We start from the raw sequence: 21,252 nt of genomic DNA on the forward strand, positions 1-21,252 counted from the left end.
ATCTTAAAAAGATTAGTCCAGTTACAATTAGAAATTCTTGAAATCACTTTTAAATCCAACATCCATATAGCTAGTAAGCACTCAATGTAGGACTTGGTAGAGGCCTAAATAACAATACTCATATGATCCAATCCAATTATGCATTAGTTGAAGTATGAAATAAAAGAACACGTTGGAAAGGAAACCATTATCCAGATCTCCCATTGCGAGAGAAAAAAGACTGTTGTGTAGTTAGTTCTTTTGTTATCTTTTATGTTCTTCCTAGGTGATGCTGATAGCCAAATATATACTACGACCTATCCCAAACTATTCTACACTTTTTTTTTTTTAATTAATGATATAAGTAAATTTTAAATGTATGAGAAAATATGTTATTATCACTGGATTATTACTCAAAATTTGAAGGAAAAAAAAAAAGACTTTCTAAGATACCAGACTTTGACACCAGGGCCTCGGTTGCCAAACGTTAAGGAAGTACAAATTCGGGATCGTTATCATAACTCTGCCTTTACAAAGCACCAAGTGCTTTCTTTACGGAGAAAGTTGTTAAGAGAAAGATGTTACCTTTTAGTGTCGACAAAATTAACTAGTGGGGAAGATAAGCATATTTTAGGATTTTATAAGAAGCTTTTAAGACATCAAATTATTCGTTTTTTTACAGTAAAAAGAGCATAAATAATAGAAAATATTCTACCAAAAGCAATTACATTATGAGAGAGAGAGAGATCAGATATCTTTATTTAATCGATTGTTTATTCTTTTGTGGAAATATGAACCATAAATCTCACACTTGCAATGCTATAAAGGTCAAGTTGAAGATTTGTGTCCATCTTAAAAATAAATAAATAAATAAAAGGAAAGGAATCTCTTTTTTTTTTTTTTTTTTTGATACGTGATAAGCAATATTTTGTATTACACCAGAAAGGGTATTATCTATACTGAAAAGAAGTCATAAAATTTAAAAAAAAAAAAAAAAAAAAGACTTTCTAAGATACCAGACTTTGACACCAGGGCCTCGGTTGCCAAACGTTAAGGAAGTACAAATTCGGGATCGTTATCATAACTCTGCCTTTACAAAGCACCAAGTGCTTTCTTTACGGAGAAAGTTGTTAAGAGAAAGATGTTACCTTTTAGTGTCGACAAAATTAACTAGTGGAGAAGATAAGCATATTTTAGGATTTTATAAGAAGCTTTTAAGACATCAAATTATTCGTTTTTTTACAGTAAAAGAGCATAAATAATAGAAAATATTCTACCAAAAGCAATTACATTATGAGAGAGAGAGAGATCAGATATCTTTATTTAATCGATTGTTTATTCTTTTGTGGAAATATGAACCATAAATCTCACACTTGCAATGCTATAAAGGTCAAGTTGAAGATTTGTGTCCATTTTAAAAATAAATAAATAAATAAAAGGAAAGGAATCTCTTTTTTTTTTTTTTTTTTTTGATACGTGATAAGCAATATTTTGTATTACACCAGAAAGGGTATTATCTATACTGAAAAGTAGTCATAATATTAAAGAAAGTAAAAAAAAAAAAAAAATCCCTTTTAAGATTTTAATTTTGAATTTGATTGGTTTACCGATTTCTCACCACATTATAAATTAAGAAAAATAGACATGAGCGTGAGCACGAACTTGATAATGATGCAGGATACGATAGTATGTCAAGTTTTAAAAACTAGTACACAACACAATGGGAGTATGGTTATAATTTGATTAATTAATAATTATTTTATGTATAATTTATATTTGTTTTACATTTTTTAAACAATAAAACAACAATCAAAATATTTTAACCTTATAATATTAAATTGAAAAAAAAAAAGAGTAAATAAAACAATGCAACTCAGTGATTTAACTAACACTTTTAACTGTAGCCCTAATAAGAAATAAATATGTTTAACAGTAAATAGACCATAATATACTAATAAATAACAATCTTAACATCAGTAAATAAATAAAATTTTAATAAAAAATTGACAAAATTTAGTTACAAAATTGGTTGTAGTTTAAGGCTACAACCTTACTCAATAAAATAAACATTACTACATATTTGAAAATCTAACTGTTGAATTGCATGTTCTTTACGCTCTTAATACGCATGTCAAATTTTGTATCAATTATATATTATTTACTATATAATCTATAAGCTCATATTTTATGCATAATTTTAAATCATAAAAATCTGCAATTTAAACAATTTATTGATGACATAACTATTGATCTTTAATATTTTAGAAATTTTGCAAGCATGAAAAACATAAGAGGAAGATGTGATCCAATAGTGGATTTGTTAAAATTCGACTTCACTAAAAAGATATTGAATAAAGTTATAGTCTTAAGTTACAATCAATTTTGTAACTAAATTTTATCCATAATAAATTTATGAAAATTAATAAATAAAAATTTAAGTTAAACCCCATTAGATACAATATAATCGATCATACTCTAACAATTAAAAAAAAATTGAGACCCATTAGATCACATTATAAGATAGAGTTGTAGAGAGTTCTAAACACACCAAAAAAGAAAAGTATTAAAAAAAAAAAAAAAAAGAAGAGGAAACAAACAAACAAAATAAGGATGGGCAAGAGAGACAAAGAGATGTATAATTGAATCACTGATTAATTGTACAGTAAAGTTTTAAGAAGGCAAATCAAGAAACAATGGATCGTCCATGTGACAATAAGGATGGCTAGCAAGGTGCGATGGGGCTTATGGGTAGTTGATTTGACAATAATAAAGTGTATCGATGGTCAATAATGCGATAACAAGGGGAAGTGAAAGAAAGAATTGAAAGGACGTACTGTTTTTTTTTTTTTGGGTAAGCCGTGCTGCAACCAATCGAATTTGATTGTGTTGTATTAAAAAATAATTTTCATTTTATGAAAATAGAAAGAAATAAATAAAATAATATAGAGAGATAAAGTGGAAGCAAAAAAAAGAAAAATAATTAACAACCTTCGACTTGATGATTATATCTTTCCATTATTTCCACAGTGAAAAGCCCTAGATAATTACATTTTTCCTTAGATGAGGATGTGAATTACAATGAATCCATTGAACGGTATTTACAATATGCTAAATTCTAATTAGCAATACTTGAACTACAGATAGTATTATGATTAATTGGCTATTGTATTTCAAGTACAACTAAAAATTACTTCACTTATCGGACTATTTTCTTTGCACTCAAAAGACCTTGATATCCTTAGCAGACCAAACATTCTACGGAAACATATTGTTTGACAAAACCACAGTCCTTTTTACCATGTCTGTACTTCTTAGGGTTATAACTTACAAGTGAAGATATGATAATCTATATAATATCAATTTGTTTTCCCTACAAATAAATAGCAAAGAAAGGTTTGGAAAATTTTGCAAAAAATACATATCTGACTGATGGGTCCAATGCCGGCCATTGCAACAAATATTGTTAGGTTTTGGACTTGACGATTTCAGACAAATAAAGGAATATAAATTTACATAGGAGAAACCAATAATATATCAGTTTGTTTAAGAAAAAGAACAAAATGAGGGATAGTTGGGAAACAAGTAAATAAAATATATTTTATATTTCTAACTTGCATGCACAATTACCATCCTATATATATATATATATATATGTTTCAAAATAATCTCTTCATATATATTTCACTGTAAGTGGACGTGTAGACTGAAACTGCATTTTTTTGAAGTGAAATGAAAGATACGAAACAAAGACCCCACAAGCAGTGAATTAGGGAATAGGAGATTTTCATGATGAGATTAGTATCCAATGAATTGTCTTTCACCTTTTTGGCTAAGATGAACTCTTTTTTATAATTTGCCATTTGCAATCACTTTTTGTTCTCTTTAATGATTAGACTGCTAATAACGAAGTGAATGATGTGGGAATCTAATTAGCTATTCGCTAATGAAGATGTACTTCAAATTAAAATACCAAATTAATTAATTAATGCCAGCATGTTTGCATCTTTGCACATTCTCCCTTTTCGGTTCGGATCATTTGTTGAAGGGGCTCTGTCTACCAGTAATTTCTTTTTTATTCAATAGAATATTACATCAAATATAATATTATTCATTTATTATAATAATAAAATCACTTACTCAAAAAATTCTTGATAATTTTTCCTTCTAAAAAAAAAAAAAAAAAAAAAACTCTTGATAATTTTACATGAAAGTTTAATAACATATTGTTAGGAAAGAAGAGAACAAATGTAAGTTTATGAATATTTATTTATATCTTAAGAACATGGGTTTCAACCACTACATAACTCAATGAATTCTATTACACAACATTTAGAAACTAATGTGTTAGTGAATGTGATCAATTAATTTCAAAATTATCATAAATGAACGTCATTATTTTTTTTTTCCATTTTTGTGATTAGTAACACGTTAATTTGTAAGACCTATATAGTAAAATTTACAATATTTCTTACAATGCTCCACTTGTTAAAAAAAATAAAAACAAAAAAACAAAAAAAAAAAAAACATTGCTTATTCTTAGCGTGATATAAGTTCTTGTGAGTTTGAGAAAGGTAAGAACTGAGATTTAAGTTTTTGACACATTTTTCTACCATTAAAAAGGAAATGATATATACTTTTTTTTGAGGAAGGAAATGATATATACGTGATGATCATTTAATACATATTTAAATTATTTACATAAAATTTAATATTTTTCATACATATCCAATTTATATCTTAATTGTATCATACATGTACTATTCCCACACTTTTTGCTCTCTCTCTCATTGTCACCCCTCCTTTTTCTTTCTTGTCTCTATTTTACTAGTGTTGGATACTTGGATCACCTCATTTGGGATAAAAACATGTCTCCATATGGCAACCATGATATGTTTGTCATGCGCCCATCTAGAAGAGGGTGGCAATGTGGCACCTGAGATCCAATCGTTCCCCTCCGGTTGCAATCCCTGTCTATAGCCATTATTCCATGCACCTCACCTTTTATATATATAGTTAAAGCAAAATAATGATAATAACAATAATAATAATACAGTAAACTTTTCCACACAACTGGATCACAAAAATGTTCTCACATACCCAAAACTTGAGACGTGGGCCTCCCTTACCAAACAACTCCTTTTTGGTCCAGACCTTGCCATTTGCCAAGCATTGTTATTAATTAGGTTGTACGAATTGCGTATTTAAAAACTCTTAACTTTGCTTTTTAAAAGCACAAACTGCTTTTTATGCCTCAAAATGGAAGTTTAAGACATTTCCCTTTTTGTGTTAAAGAAGAAATAAGACAACAAATAAACATACTTAGCTAGTGGTGGATGATCGAGCATTTTTTTAAAGAGTTTGTGTGACAAGCTTTTGAAAGTTGAAACATCATATTCTTTTACTTGATAGAAAAAGAAGTGATATGAAATCTTCTGGGGACCCAAAAAAAATAGATAATGTGAGAAAGAGAGCAATTAATTCACCAATAGTGCATGGGGGTGGGGGTGTTATTGAAAATAAAATAAATATTTTTACTTTTCATTGATCCTCCATATATTTTTTTATAAATATGACCATCGAAAGATTGGGTTTTTTATTGTTGGATTTTTTTTTAGTGTCCTTTTTTTTTTCTCTAAAAAGGATCTAATCCTATGACATATGCTTCATTATGGTTTCATTGACCACTAGATGAAACCAGCAAATTACTTACAAGAGCATTTATAAATTTTTAAAATGAAAAGTCACTTTATTCTGTTTTAGCTATCTAATTTTACTTTATACACCATATATCTCACTCTTTGTTTTATAATAATACATTTTATTTAAATTTTTTTTTTCTACACTCCCCTAAATACCGGGTAGCTGCTTGGTTTAGACTCAAGTCACTCCAATTATCTCAAACGAAAGCTACAAAAGAGAACATGGATACCTAAAATCGATTACTTCTTCTTCTTCACGAATTCTCTTTTGGGTCAATGGCGATACATAAAAAATAAATAAAAAATCAAAGGGAGATAAATCTGCACGTGTTTCACTTTCTATTGGGTGGTTGTTTTAGATTCTTCAAATGAGGCTCAAATAATTGTCTTATCATCTTTTCATTCTCGCTTTCTTAGCAACCAAACAGATTATAAACTTTTGAAGGAAGACAATTTGATAGAGAAGAACATAAAAATAATTGGAATAAGAATTGAAAGGAAATTAGACCCCTAGGTTGATTTTATAGCCGAACTAAATCAATTTTGTTAAATTAACCAATAATGAAGTTCAATTGATTTTTAGTTAATTGCCAACGATAACAAATCACCAAGTAGAAGCTATAAAGCAGAAAGTAAATAGCATAGGTGATTTGTTGATGTGGTGAACAACCAATTGGCGCATCCAAAGGAAATACTCGCAGAGTTAACCCCAACTTCAAGGAAAAATTCACTATTAGACAATAGAAGTATATTCATATTCCTAATTGTTACCTAATAGAACTTACAGACATGACCCCATAATCTGATTTAAACTGCTCAGACTCTTTTACTATGAAATTCTTCTCATGATTGTGACTTCAAGGACCACATTGAAGATTCTTCTTGTAGAATAGGGAAGGTATTGTGCTTCATCTCTGATCACCAAAAAGAAATTCATAGTGGGTTTGGATACTACTTATTTTACTGAAAACTTAAAACAATAAAAAAATAATTCCGAATTACTGTTCACACCAAAAATACTATTCAAATGTGTTTTAAAAAAAAAAATGGCTGAAACGCAAAACGTCCAATCGTGGACATGATCCAAATGCTCACTCAATTCTAAACTCATGATTGGTAAAACCAAGGTATTGGTTTTTCTTTTGAAGCACATTGCATAAGCTCTCTAAATCTCTATCTTCGTCAACTCTTATTTGCCTTTATGTAGTTTTAGTTGTAGGGCACGTAATCGCACTTAACAATTGATTCAATAGGTCTGACGAGAATCAATTGATCCAATCCTTGATTGATTGAGGCATAATCGAGAGTAGATTGATAAGCATTTCTTGATTGATCTAGTGATAGTTGAAGAAACCGAAACTGCCTTTTTCTTGAATTGAATCTTGCACTTGGTCTTGTTCTTGATTTACAAAATTACAACTGAATCAAGACTTACGTTGTCATGGATTCACCAACACTACATCTAACAAGAATAATATTAATTTGGAATCAAAACCAAAAGCCATATCAACCATCACAACAACTACATCTAGATACTCAACAACGTTGATCAACAACCCATAGGAAGATTGACTACTACAGCACAAAGCCCAGCGACCTGAAGATGTTGATCAGTCGCCCATGACTAGATAAATCGTCGCAATGCCACACTAAATAATAACACCCAGACATTGATCAATTACCCACGACCAAATCAACCACCTCAGTGACACACCTAGCAATGCCTGAAGCCTAATGAACACCCAAGCTTAGCATTACTAACTCAATACAGTGCCCACCCACATTTTTGCTGCTAGTGAGAGAGAGAGAGAGAGAGAGAGTTTCTTTCAATTTTTTAATTAGAGGAGATAGGGAGGGAAAAAGAAAAAGGTGAAAATGTATATACAAAAGCTAATGTACTTGGTATTGTTACCGAGTAATGTGGCTTTTTGCAAATGAAAATATTAAAAGTATTACAAATATTATTATATAAAACTTACAAACTGATGTGACAATTAATATGATTAGTGGACTATAATAATTTCATAAATAAATATTTAAATTACCTATTTATAATTAATAACACATCAATTTGTAAGCTCAATGAAGTAAAACTTAAAGTACCCTGCCGTAGCACTATTCTTTTGCAAATTAGCATTTAATTGTAGTTTAATTTTGTGCTAAGTATTCATTTTAATTTTCTTAATTTAGTATCAAATAATTCATTTATAATACTCAATGTGAAATTCAGGATGATAATTTGATCATCACTGATATTTTTCTAACTATAGTGCTAGTTAAATTGGTTTAAAACAAAAAAACAAAACAAACAAACAAACAAAGGGAGTGTCCAATGTGAACGCTCTAATTTTTGAGGTGCCTTCCCTATTCTATAATATCACCATCAATAGAAGTGTTGAAGTAGATTATCATAATATTATGTCAAAATTAAGATGCAAGACTATAAAATAAATGCATAAAAAGAAACTATTATAAGAAAATTATTTCTTTAATGAGAATTTAAATTCTAAATATCTCCGTTGAAAATGCCAAAAAAAACCAACCAATTAAATTACAAGGCTTTTAACAATTATAAAAAAAACCCACTGATAAAAGAGATATGATTTTCTTCACTATATCAATAGTGCAATAAATCATTCTTGTCCATGTATTAATACAAGAAGTCAAAAAAAAAGAAAAAAAAAAAGAGGAGAGAGAGAGAGAGAGAGAGAAAGAAAGAAAATTAATACAAGAAGTCAAAAAAAAAGAAAAAAAAAAAGAGGAGAGAGAGAGAGAGAGAGAGAAAGAAAGAAGAATAACTTTACAAATCTATGGACTAAGTTGAAATCTAGAAAGAAAATTAGCTAGGAAGACTCCCCCATAAATTACTTGCTAGACTTTCTTGATAAGATTAGCATCCAAGGAACCATATATAACTCACATATACCTGGCCTTATGGATAAGATCGAAATTGTCCAGACCAGATTACCATTCATATATTGCATCGTGTTCACTTTTCTTGCACTTGAGTTTACCATTCATATATTGCATCGTGTTCACTTTTCTTCCACTTAATTGGTCAAGTTGTTAATTACTAATAGAAAATGCGCTCAAATTATTTTACAAACTGTTGATGTAGTGAATGATTATTGAGAAGTAGAAAAATAATGTTAATAAAGGGTTCAGATGAGAACCAGTAAGAACTTGTCATACATGATTTGTAAAAATATTGTAAAAAAAGTTTGTGTTTATAACATTATCTATTACTAATTAACGAAGCAAAATACATACCGACACTTGCTTTTACCTTAATTTTCTCCTTTTTGGCCATGGCCTGTTGTTAAATGAAGATGTACAAAACTACAAATAAGAAGCGCATAATGTTTGTATACTTTACAAATAAATGCTTCTCTTCACAAACTTGTTTCACCTTTGTGTACCACCATATAGAATTTGCTCAATTTTATTGTTCTAACATTAACATTAAGAAAGGGGAAATGAAACTTTACCACATCAAGTTTGAGAAAGAACTGGAAATTTATGTGGAGCTGCTTCTATCTTAATGTATCAACTCTAATGTTTGTCATTTGCAATCATTTTAAACTATTCATATGCAACACCCCGAAATTTCTTTCCCCTTATTCTTTTTTTTTCATGATTGATCATGTGTTGTCTCTTGTCATATATGTAATCAATCATGTCTTGTTAATTTCCTTGGTGTTATAATCGTTGACCCATACTTTGCCTTCTCAATGTCACTTTTATAATGCTGTGTTTAATTAGACGTAAATGAAGAATTAAGAGTCTTTGACATATTCCACCCAGTCTAATTGATGTGAAAATATTCAGTGTGAACAACATCAAATCCAACAATATCAAAAAGTCAACTAAAATTAATCTAAACAAAACTTAATTAAAACGACCACAAGTGCTCAACCGTCAATGAGATATTATCATTAACTTTGGAACCAAACAAAAGTCAAGCTCTAGCCAAAAATACTAACTAGCACTAATCTAAAAAAACTATCATTTACTTCTGAGGACTTTGAGTACATTTGTAGACCAAATATTAAATGACATAAGTCAAGATGTGTCCATGAAATGGCGATTGATGGCAACATATCCTGAACCCACATGTATCACAATATAAAAAACCAACCAACCTTTTTTTCTTTTATTTTTTCTTTTTTTTCCTTTAAAAATAAAATGATATTAAAATGGTCAGTTTCATGAACATTCCATATGGAAACTAGGTATGATCATGGTAGCTCCTATCGCACATGCATGCTTCCAGAACCACAGAAGATAAATTCCAATTATTGCAAGAGAAATCAACATTAAAAGCAACATAAAATTTAGCCGTAAAATGAACGGCTAAGTAGCAACCTCACCAAATACCTAAGAGACTTAAATGGAACAGGGAGTATAGGTATTCCTAATTATAGATTTAATCATAAGTTTGTAACATAGACTTGAATGGTTGAACCTCATCAATATCTTATTAAAACAGTATAAAACCTTAAAAGTCCACAAGAAAGATGGGAAGTAAGAAGAGGGTGATGGAGCTAAAAGAGGTCAAAGCACTGCACAGAGAGACAGAGAGACAGAGAGAGAGAGAGAGAGAAAGAGAGAGAGAGAGCACCAACTGCAAAAAATAAAAATAATAAATAATAATAATAATAATGGGGGCAGATTTATGTGGGGGAGGAGGGCAAAGGCGACAAGCGTGGGGTTGTCTAGTCATGTCAACTCCAATTTAGTGGCCTCACCTTTCTTTTGACACATTCAAGGCCAAGGGGGGTTTTGTTTTGTTTTTTTTTTTTTTTCTCCATCCTTATTGGCACTTCTTTTGGATTTACTTTATTGTCCTCCAATCTTAATTTTCCATCTCATTGGAGGGTCAATGACTCCAAGATCTTGTCCCTCTCAATCTCTCTCTCTTAGAAACTCTTTTATTTTATTTTATTTTTAATTTTTTTGGGAGTCCTTTAATGTGAGAGATATTATTATTGTTATGTGTATTTTGAGTGACCCAAGGTCATAACTCATCATCATAATTGAGATTTTGTTATACCTGTAGACTTGTATCCTGACCACAACCTTGATTCCAAAAAATGAAAAATATCATGCGAGATTATTGCTTTGTTTTTTTATGGATTACTATTCATTTAGCAAAGTAGTGAAAAACACATGTGCTGGAGGTGAAGATGTTGAATGTCTATCAAGGCCCCAGACATTTAATGGATGGGCCAGGTTTTAAATTGACTATCCTCTTGATTATATGGGCTAATTGCATTCCAGTAGAGCCTCCATCTGCTATGGGCTTGGGTTACAAAACAAACCTCTTCACTTCAGATTGGATCCTGGTTGTGTCATTAGGAGACGCCTTGAACAGCTTACTATTTTTCAACAAGAAAAAAAGATCAAAACTAACGCCCCGTTTGGTTCTTGTTTTTAAATTCACAAAAGAAAAAAAAAAAAATATATATATATATATATATACCCCTCAAGTTGGTTTTTCTTTTCATGGGTTAATGGTTTGGCGTTTGGGTTGATTTATAGTTTTGATAAAATTAATATATCAAAGTAATTATGTAAATTTCAATAATCTATTTAATAACAAGATTAAATAGTTATATAAAATTTACAATACTTTATTAAAGCTAATAAAATAACACTAGCCCAACAATCCAACCCATTCGAGGATTTCTTAACTTTAGAAAGTTGCGTTGGGTTGAAAATACTTGGCCCAACTCAATTTGTTTCTCCTAGGACTGTAAGATATTTGAACTCCACCAACCATCATAAGAAACTGGTTTGAACATTGAATAAAAAATGAGTCAGTGATTAAAAAGGATATACATTATACAGTTACCAATTGGCACATAGAGAAACCTCTAATTACTAAATTTGGTAAAGGATAGGCCATAATGTAGCAATCCAAAATGCGAAAGGTTTTGTTTGAGATGAAGGGATATAGAGGGAGAGGAGATGAAAGAATACATTCCGAACATGTTTCAAAGGTTGCAAGAAATAGATAGATTTCTTGCAAGGAGTCGAGTGGCTTTAATCTCTAGCCATCTTGGGCTTGTTTCCAGTTCTATAATGGGTCTAAAAAGGTCATCTTCTTTGGTCCACTACTCAAAACATTTAACATACTGTCAAACCCAACCAACTGGAATGCATAGAAGCGAAGCATCAAATTATGTTGATTTTTCCGTTCATGCTCGGACACCTGGTTTCAAATGTACCTACAGCTTATAAATGGTGTGCGCGTCACAATAAATACAAAGATATACAGACTACATGATATCATTTAGTAAACAAATTCTCAAACTTGGCCTGACCTCTCCACATCTGACTGGTTAGTCCTGAAGAATTACGTACCAAAAAAAATGATCTTTGCCACTCCACTGATATTGATAAACCACCACTTTCCTAACATCTGAAAATTTTATTTTCTAAGGGGGAGGTGTGACATATAGGGGGTGCAAAATTAGAATCACTGCACTATCATGATAAATTACCACTTATGTCAAAAGCTTATGCTGATAGAAAATATTAAAATTAATCACTTAATCATTATTTTAATACATGCAATATACATCAGATATGAATGATGAATAAAAGCCTAACAAGGGAATGAGAGGTGTTACAACCGAAACGGTCATTTGCTAAGGTCATGTAGGCATGTACACAGAAGAGAGAGGCGGCTGCTAGAATATGTTTGATGATCATGAGGAATTCAAAATTTGTATTGCCACCATTGGCGGAATATAAAGGAGAAAGTTGTACATTGAAAGTCTCTCTAGAAATTTACACAATATATGATTATGAAGCAATAAACAACTTAAGACTTATGACCTCACTTCATTCACAAGGTCGACAAGCATAAGCAAGTACAAGGAAAAAAGGGTCATTATACGAACAACCTACATGTTTGCCAAAGAAAGAACTAAATTGACGAAGGCTTGGTGGTTGTTGCTGTTGTATTGGCAAAGCTCTTTACGCCGTACTTTAGACAATTGCCCAAAACTTCTTTCTGCATAATAACACAGTTTCTGCATTGTTTTCTTTGTTTTTTGCCAAATGCGATGTAACCTCCCATAGAAATTTGGGAGCAAGATCTTGGATTCTTGATGTGATAGATTCCACATCTCTAATAATAATAAATCCCTGCACATACATTCTCAATAAATTTCCTGGAAACTTTTGCTACTAAGCCATAACTAACAAATGCAAAAGAAAATTATAAATTCCAACCCTGACTAGAGACAATCATGGAGATGAATTTAATTCATGGCATTTTTCATTTTAACATTTCGGGTACACAATCAAGACAACTACAGATTAATTACCTGGGGCCTTATCATACGGTCCATCTCTAGCATGATATCCTCCAGTAAGCAACCTTCTACCTGGTTATTATATATAGAGAAAAGATGGTCCGCATGCAGCAGATCATATGTTCGTGGATAAGTTGAGAACGGTTCACACCTGATGTCAAAAAACATTAGCTGCCAGTCACTACTAATTAGAGTAGTATTACATAGCTTAACAATATTAGAAAATTTTGTTTTTAAAGAATTTTAAAATTTTAACAGCAGTATGTAATAAATTCACACAATCTTACCAATCATGGAAAGCACCAATCAGTCCTCGGTCATAAATAGCAGACAGGGTATTCTTTGTGCTTACAGGAACTATATTCATTACCCAAACAGGCAAGGTATTCAAAGCCACGGCAAATCCACCACAGAAAGCATTCATGTCCATGACATTTCGTATTTCTGTCTTACTAATATTCATCAACCTCCAGTAAAGGCGAACTTGATCTTGCCAAAACAAAGTGTCCGAACTAAATTCCTTTTCATTAATATCTGTTGCGAACAGATAATCATGTCATCAGACTGAATAACACTTCTTTGTAATGCTTAATAATAATGTCCATATATTTATAACTTTAAAGGTCCAAAAGATGAGCAAACAGCAGCGTTGCAAGAACTAAATGAATCGGAAATGCCATTTGGTTTAAGACTTCAATAAATGGTTTTAACATATTTGAAGAAAATTAAACTAGTAATTGAATTTTACGAATCACTTATTCAACTCTTCAATGCTTTCGTGCTCTTATTTCTTTTCTTTTTTCTTTTGTTTCTTTCTTTCTTTTTGATTAGCAAGTTTACACGCACACCTGGTGAGAACCAAAGACCTTACCCTCCACCTTTCTTAAGGGAGGATGAGGTGCCATCAATACAAAGCTCATTGGCACAGTGCCATCATGCTATCTCAAAATCCCTCAACAGAAAATCACATTTTCTTTATTTTTGTTCATCACTTAGATTATATTACAACTAATTTCAATTTGCTTTAGGTTATCATAATTCTTTTAGGATAAACTGAATTTCTATTTGCAAACAATCAATTGTTTAAGATGCCAATGATCTAAGGAATAAAAATTTGAGCTTGTCAAAAGCCAGACTGCCAGAATATTTCTCTTCAGGTCCTCCATGTGGGATTGCAAACTTAGCACAAGCTCAATTCTTATTAGTCCATGGCAAGTCCATTTTAACATTAAATGAAATATGCATCTAAGAAGCCTAATCTTCAGCTTTATTACTTTAGTTGAGTTTGATATGTATCAAATCTGTCCTTCTGTATAAACACGAAGGTGATAACAACATGCTTAAAAAGAATTCATGCAAAATGACAAACAGAAACATAGAACTACCTTCTTTAAAGTTTTGAAAAAGAAAATAGACAAACCTATTTTGCTGAGACTCTCTGAATACACAGAAAGACGCTCTGCCCTAGTATGGAGTTTCTGAATATTTGTTTGTCCACTAATTACGTGTATACAGTTCCTCATTGGTGTATTCCATGATGGTTTAGAATCATTGACAGCATCACATATGTTCAAAAGTTTCTGCTCGGCATTGTGCCGAAGGCATGCCTGATTTTCTTGTTTAACCCAGATTGCAGTTTGAACTTTTCGAGCAATGAGTTTCCAGCACATTGCTGAAGTCAGATTTACCAACTTATTCCAAATCAATGGATAATCTTTATCCTTCCTATATGCAGGTGGAGCCGAATAGACAAAGTACCCATTAGATCGCAGAAGGCGATTCACTTCTTTGAGTAAAATCCCATCTGCAAGTAACAAATTAGGAACAAAAAGAATAAGCACACTTCACATTAAAGTAATTAGCATAAAAAATCAAAACTTGGCAATTTACAGATCCCACTGGTGCAGAAAGCATCCTTCACTCAGGGCTAGCTTTATTGTCAATCCACTTAGACAATTTCCTAAGGCCCCCAAATGAAAGAAGACCTCATAATTTGGTCCTACAGTACAATATCATACTTTTATAGCAAACTAAAGTAAAATATATCTCATACCATAAACTTTTTTGTTTGGAGAAGTGGTCTATGTCTAGTTAAAAATGGAAGAAATCATACTCTTTTCAAGAGTCCGTTTGCTTCATATTATTTTTCATATATTCGTAAAGGAGATGCTAAAGTATTAATTACTCTTCCCTATGTTCACACTCAACATGGTCATATTGGCTTTTGTACATTATTAATAGGAAAGCATCTTGAAAATTATGTAATTTTAGGTGGAGGGGCAGTAGATATATGGGCTCCTACTAGTTGAAAGCTGGTTGTTGCAGATTTTTATTCAAAGTTTACAGTACATGCAACCAATAGGTACAGGTATGTCACACAATAGTTTGATAATAAACATGCACAGAAGCATGTTTGCTTCATGCCTTCATCGCTGATCTCTATAACAACTAATTACTTTCTTGGATACTTATTAATTTATTATTTTTCAAGATAATTAAACTAATTAAATTCATATGTTATGTAGCATTTTCTTAATTTCTACAATGCAGTATATATAAATATCTTTAGGACGGAAGAGTACCATTCTCATGCCAATCGACACGGCACCTTGAACAGTGAACCATCTCAAAGGAGCTACTGGGATATGGTAGTTGCTTTGTGGCTAAAGCAGAGATCATTGTACCAATTCCTCGCTCCAATGCAAATTGAATTTGATTCTCATGTCCATCTTTGGGAGCAAAGGACATTGTTTGAATATCCAGTGGGAGGAGGTAAGCAGAGAAGCTGGCAACCCCACAACCAACGTCCAAAACCTGAACTACCCCTGCAGAACGCAGATCACCTGTTTCACTTGTAGTCATATTTCCTAACCTGAATTTACAATAAAATTCAATAAAGTTAAAAACATATGACTAGAAACATCACAGGATACATTGATCCTGACACAAAACTTAGAAGTATGTAGAATTTGACATTCCCATTACAAAATAAAACATAGTTTGTCTAATATTTTAGGCATTTAGACTTCCATGACTCTATTTTGTGTGTAGTTGAGATAAGTTTGTTCAACAGACCAATTTACTTCAATTGTTTCCCAAACTTCACAGCCTTTAACTAGCCCAAATATTTTAGATTTTTTAATCTGTTTGTTTCAATAGAAAACTGACTTGTTTTCCTATGTTTGATAGTGACCTTGAAAATGAGCAAGAAAACAATTTTCAGTTGATTGAATTGCATGGAAAATCATTAATATTTCTTTTCATTCCAAATAATTATATGAATTAAAACTTTCATTCGCAAAACATATATAAATAGCAAAAAAATTTCCATTTTTTTGGGCAACTTGAGAGTCTCAAATGGGAAATCGGGCTCTAAATTTGGAATCTAAGCAAAAACGTAAGTGGGAAAGAGACTGGTTTGAACAAAAAAATCAACGATCAGTAAACAATAGTCAATGATTGGTCTGTGGTAAGAAAAAGGGTGGCAAAGAGAGAGAAGTTACCATTGGGAAAATTCTTTGGTGGCTTGAAATTAATTTGTTGTGGTTTGTTGAGCATGTGACGTTTCATTTGTTGAGTATGTGACGTTCCAAAAAACATTTTCTGCTCCTAAAAAAAATTGTTTTCTTCTCTATTGACTTGTTTTTTGTTGATCACAGAAAATGTTTTCCACCATAGAAAATGAAGAAAAAAATTTCTAGAAAATGTTTTTCCGCCTAAACAAACAGAGAAATGTCAAAACCAAACTATGAACTATTTTGGATCACAAACCATAACCTCAATTTATAAAATCCATTACAAAGTAATGATCCTAGAAGGAGAAATTTTTCTTTTTAATACATAAAAACCTCAATTGTTAGTTAAAACCAACATTACTATGTAATGAATCCTTACCAACAAGTTAGGTGGAATCTTCATAGTATGAATCAAAAGTATTAAGAGACAAAACGGAACAAAATTGTTAAGACTTAAATACTGTATAGAATTACAGTAGCTTAATTCTTCAGGTGGTCCTACTCCCAAAACAAGGATAGTGAATACTTATATAAATAATAAACATAAGCAAATTCCAATTTGGAAATTCTAGAAGCATGAAATCTGCATCATTTGTATGATTGGTCTCGGGCTTGGAGACTCACAAATAGCGATTCCCTCCCTCTGTTCATTAATTATCTTCTCTCTTGCTCATACTTTCTTTTTGCATTTCTTTTCATTCCTTGTATTTTTTTACTCTTTATGCTTGTTTGGCATAAAGTAGCATTTGCAATATAGATTCTTCTTACTTGTCACAAAAAGTAAAAACTAAGGGGGAAGAGTTTTCCTAAAGCTGAAAGGTATCCTAAACGACTGGTAGCACCACAATCAAATATGATGATAAACTCAGGAACTACGGAAATTACAATTGAAATAAAATGTTAGTGAAAAATTTGGGCTACCTAGGTTAGACAACATTCCCTTTATCCTCACTCTTTTCCTAGGGCAGACTTACATGGGACTATTTCTTTATTCTGGTTTTTCAGGCCCAGTTTGGCTTAGGTATGTTTAATTAGGTTATTTGTAATGGCTGTTGCCATTTCTTTTAGATAAGTTTTGGTCCCAAGGGGAGATTTGATCTAGTAAACCTTGCTACGTGAGGCATGGTCCCTAGCCAATTGTGCTACCCATTAAATTTGGCAGTTCCATCTTGTATGGGGGAGGACGGGGAGTGAACTGCTTACATGGAAGCATGACTGAATGCTCCAAAAAACCTAATAACTAATATATTATTTTATTATAAGAAAATTCAAAAAAATCAATGCCAATGGTGACTTCAAATTTACATACAATAAACTTTACTTCAGTGCTTGACTAGCAAAATCATCATCAAATGCTAACTACATGGCCAATCATAGTAGTGGTAGAATATGAAACACATTTGAACAAAATAGAGTATGTAAAACAAGTGTACCTTTGAATATACTCAGGGGCCCCATGTTTGAAATGGGTACCACCACCTGGGAACCACCAGAGCTGATTCTTCTCATGTACCCAATTTTGTCCTCCTTTGACTTCAGCAAGTCGTGTATGATTCACATTGCTCCGCCACACAAAATCCCGGCTTGTTGGCCATCGTATTGGTATCTTATAATCTTCTGGAGGTGGAATCAAGCAAAATAATCGTTTCTCAAGTGGAGGGCAATGCCTCTCTAGCTCTTCTTTTCTAGAGACATCCAAGTTGGGCAGCAAACTCTTAATGTAAGAAACATCATGGCAAGGAATATATTCATTGAATGTTAATGGGCACACATTCATTCCAGTATCAGGGATCAAAAGTGGTGTTTTTCTGTAAGTAAGAGCAACCTTGTTCATAAATGTAGAAATACCTGAAATTGTGGAATACAACAATATCAATCACAAGAACACAAGGTTGCATAGCTTAGTAAAATACCAAATCTTAAGACGTTACAATGTCTTATAGGCATCCACTACAGTTGACCTCATAGCAACAATCAAGGCGATACATCAAATAAGTCAAATCATAGATTAAGACAATCCAGCCGACTGTACAATGTGCACATATACATTATATATGTTCATGCCCTGAAGTACAGCACTTAAGAACAGACTTCTATCATGCATTCGCAATAATTAAAGAGTTGGAATTTCACAATTTGTACCCATAAGATCTATTGCATATTAAGCATTCAAATGCTTAAATGACATCAAACAATACTCAGTTTGTGGGAATCATGCAGTACTGGCCTAAGAGATCATGGCACTAAGAACTTCCTTTCAAATCCAATCCACATTTATGCTATGGGAGCAGTATCATAAGAGTACGGCACTGAACAACTCCCATGACATTATTCATTAACATGATTTTCATCAATTTTTCTCACACCATATAGTAAACACACTCAACCAGACAACTTCTAATAAGGATGAGCTAGCTATGCTTTGGGTTCATAGTCGAGTATGCCCTCTCCATCTTAGCTTTGCATGTGTAATAAAAGACTAAGATAGAGAATGTAGACGCCTTCTACAAAGTTTAGTTTTGAAAAATTACATAGACCCAACTTATGCCAGTTCCCAGTCTCACTTAAACCACACAATGTATCATGTCCATACAATTTCAAAATCTTGACCATGAAATCAAATACATTCCCCCACCAAAATCACCATAAACCAATAGATCACTACTAAACAAGATCCATCACACTCCCCGTTAAAAACAATCCCATCTAACATCCAACTATACCATGCATAACTATTCAAGCTGTCCAATTTACCAAACCTACAACATAAACCCACCAAAAAAAAACAAAGATTTGAACACCCATAAAAGCTAGAAACACAAAGAAAACAAAAGCCATCAATCTAAATTCCAACCACACCATGCATAACTATTCAAGCTGCCCAATTTACCAAACCAACAACATAAACCCACCAAAAAAAAGACACCCATTAAAGTTAAAGAGAGAGAGAGAGAGAGACGTGTTACCAGTGGAAAAGGAAGAAGGAGAAGAAGAAGAAGAATTGGAAGGGAGCTTGGAGACGTAGATGGGGCCATTGTTGCCAAAGAGGGTGCCAGCATAGAAGGTCCCAACCATTAAAATCAGAGCCACCATTATCATTTGACCCGATTTGGAATCAAACGCTGAACCCAGCGCAAAGCCACTCATTTTCTCTGCCTCTCTTTGCTTTGCTTCTTTCGCCTTCTCTACTCTGCTTTTGGCTTTCTATCTCAAATGGGTTTTTCTTGAATTTACAGGATTCATAAGGACTGAATCCACATTTGCAAATCTGAGGAGGAAGAAGAAGAAGAAGAAGACACTACCGCCAGATTGCTCCCATTCCCAAGCTGTGAAAATTTTTATGTTACCTGCTTTTTTTATTTTCAATTTTATTATTTGTACTTTGCACCGGCATGAGTGCACGTGTGATTCACGTGACAATGACACCTTTTTCCCGCTTGCTATTTATATATGCTCTAGGTTAAAAGGCTATCACTCTTTACTGACAAATTTATCTATACAGAGATCATTATCTTGTAAAAGTAGTTCCTTAAATAATTAAGAGCTTTTTTGTTGTTGTAGTTCATGAGTATTTAAAAGGTATTCGTGCCAGTAACTAGTAAGTACTTATTTGTAATATTGTTACTTAATTTAATCTTGTTTGTGCTAGTATATTTTAGTTTGATTCAAGTTCCTAACTGTTAATAATGTTCGATCCATGTCTTCAATTTGATTTTTGAAGTTCAACATTTTTACTTAGGCTTCAATTTGTTTTCTACATACCATCAATCTGTTCATTAATTAGGCTTGATTTGTTCTGCACTCAAATTAATTGTGATCATGAAAAATTTAGCTTCTTGAAACTCAATATGGATGTTTGGAAAGAAAGTCTAACCATATTAGTTGTATAAAATTTAAGCTTTTCTGGGTTTTAAAGAGATTTAACTTGAAACCCTTTAATTTTTTCTTATATTGATGTGGCGTGGGTTGTGAACAAGATTGTGCCACGTGAGTGTCAAAAAAGAGCTCTCAACGCCTCCTTTTCCCCTCTAAAATTTAAGTATAAGGTGCTTTTATATAGATGTACAAAACAAGGTTGAAACCAAATAAAAGCCCTTCCATTATTAGTATTAAAATTCTAAATCATTGTATTTTCGCTTAAGTGAGATTCTTAAATTCAATAGGATGGGATAAAGGGTTGGGTCAATTTAGTAACATTTAGTAAAAGAGTTGAAAGCTCCAACGGAAGTCTAGTACTTTAGGTTCCAGGACACAGAGCACAACACCATTGTGGGATTTGTGGTAAGCACATTGAAGCTTAAGTTAGGGAGCAAGAATAGAATGCTCTAAGTGATTTTCTTTATAGGTCTTCAATTGCATACCTTGAAGATGAGATGAGGGAATATTTATACCCTTTATTGGCATGTGTTGGACTAGGAGAAACCATCATGACTCCCTTCCATTGCTTTTGGCAAATGCAACAAGCCCATTCCTAGGCATCCTTCCCAACTAGTTAGGACCCCCACACAGAGAACAGGTTACATCACATTTAACGTTAAGTGGGTAATAAGAGTAGGTGATTAGGAGTAATTAATGTGATAATTATTGATTTGATCCTTTGTCTACTTTCTCAAACCATATAGGTTGGTTGTATGAAACTAGATACTACCCTTGGCCTATGATCATTTATCAATATCGGCCAACGTAGGTGAATTTACCATCTTACCTGTAGTTCATATGACACTCTGCTCACAA

General features: G+C 32.3%; 1 protein-coding gene across 1 annotated transcript; it reads right to left on the reverse strand.

Moving 5' to 3' along the window:
• Nucleotides 1–12,383: 12,383 nt before the first annotated feature.
• Nucleotides 12,384–19,878, reverse strand: LOC112012057 (probable methyltransferase PMT7). Its single transcript, XM_024044415.2, has 7 exons — nucleotides 19,485–19,878; nucleotides 17,952–18,366; nucleotides 15,586–15,875; nucleotides 14,424–14,807; nucleotides 13,291–13,537; nucleotides 13,016–13,154; nucleotides 12,384–12,833 (listed from the first exon to the last, which is right to left on the reverse strand). The coding sequence occupies exons 1-7, from the start codon at nucleotides 19,663–19,665 to the stop codon at nucleotides 12,675–12,677; spliced, it is 1,815 nt and encodes a 604-aa protein (XP_023900183.2). The 5' UTR covers nucleotides 19,666–19,878; the 3' UTR covers nucleotides 12,384–12,674.
• Nucleotides 19,879–21,252: the final 1,374 nt, after the last annotated feature.

Source organism: Quercus suber, unplaced genomic scaffold (genome assembly GCF_002906115.3).
Source record: "Quercus suber isolate HL8 unplaced genomic scaffold, Cork oak 2.0 scaffold_11, whole genome shotgun sequence".
Classification (NCBI taxonomy): domain Eukaryota; kingdom Viridiplantae; phylum Streptophyta; class Magnoliopsida; order Fagales; family Fagaceae; genus Quercus; species Quercus suber.

Excerpts from the sequence above, each read along its gene's own strand:
- LOC112012057 (XM_024044415.2), bottom strand. The coding sequence starts at position 19,665 with ATGAGTGGCTTTGCGCTGGGTTCAGCGTTTGATTCCAAATCGGGTCAA. Across the intron at positions 15,876-17,951 it reads GCCCCTGAGTATATTCAAAG|GTTAGGAAATATGACTACAA; the intron begins GTACACTTGTTT and ends TTGTAAATTCAG. Across the intron at positions 14,808-15,585 it reads TGTCGATTGGCATGAGAATG|ATGGGATTTTACTCAAAGAA; the intron begins GTACTCTTCCGT and ends TGTTACTTGCAG.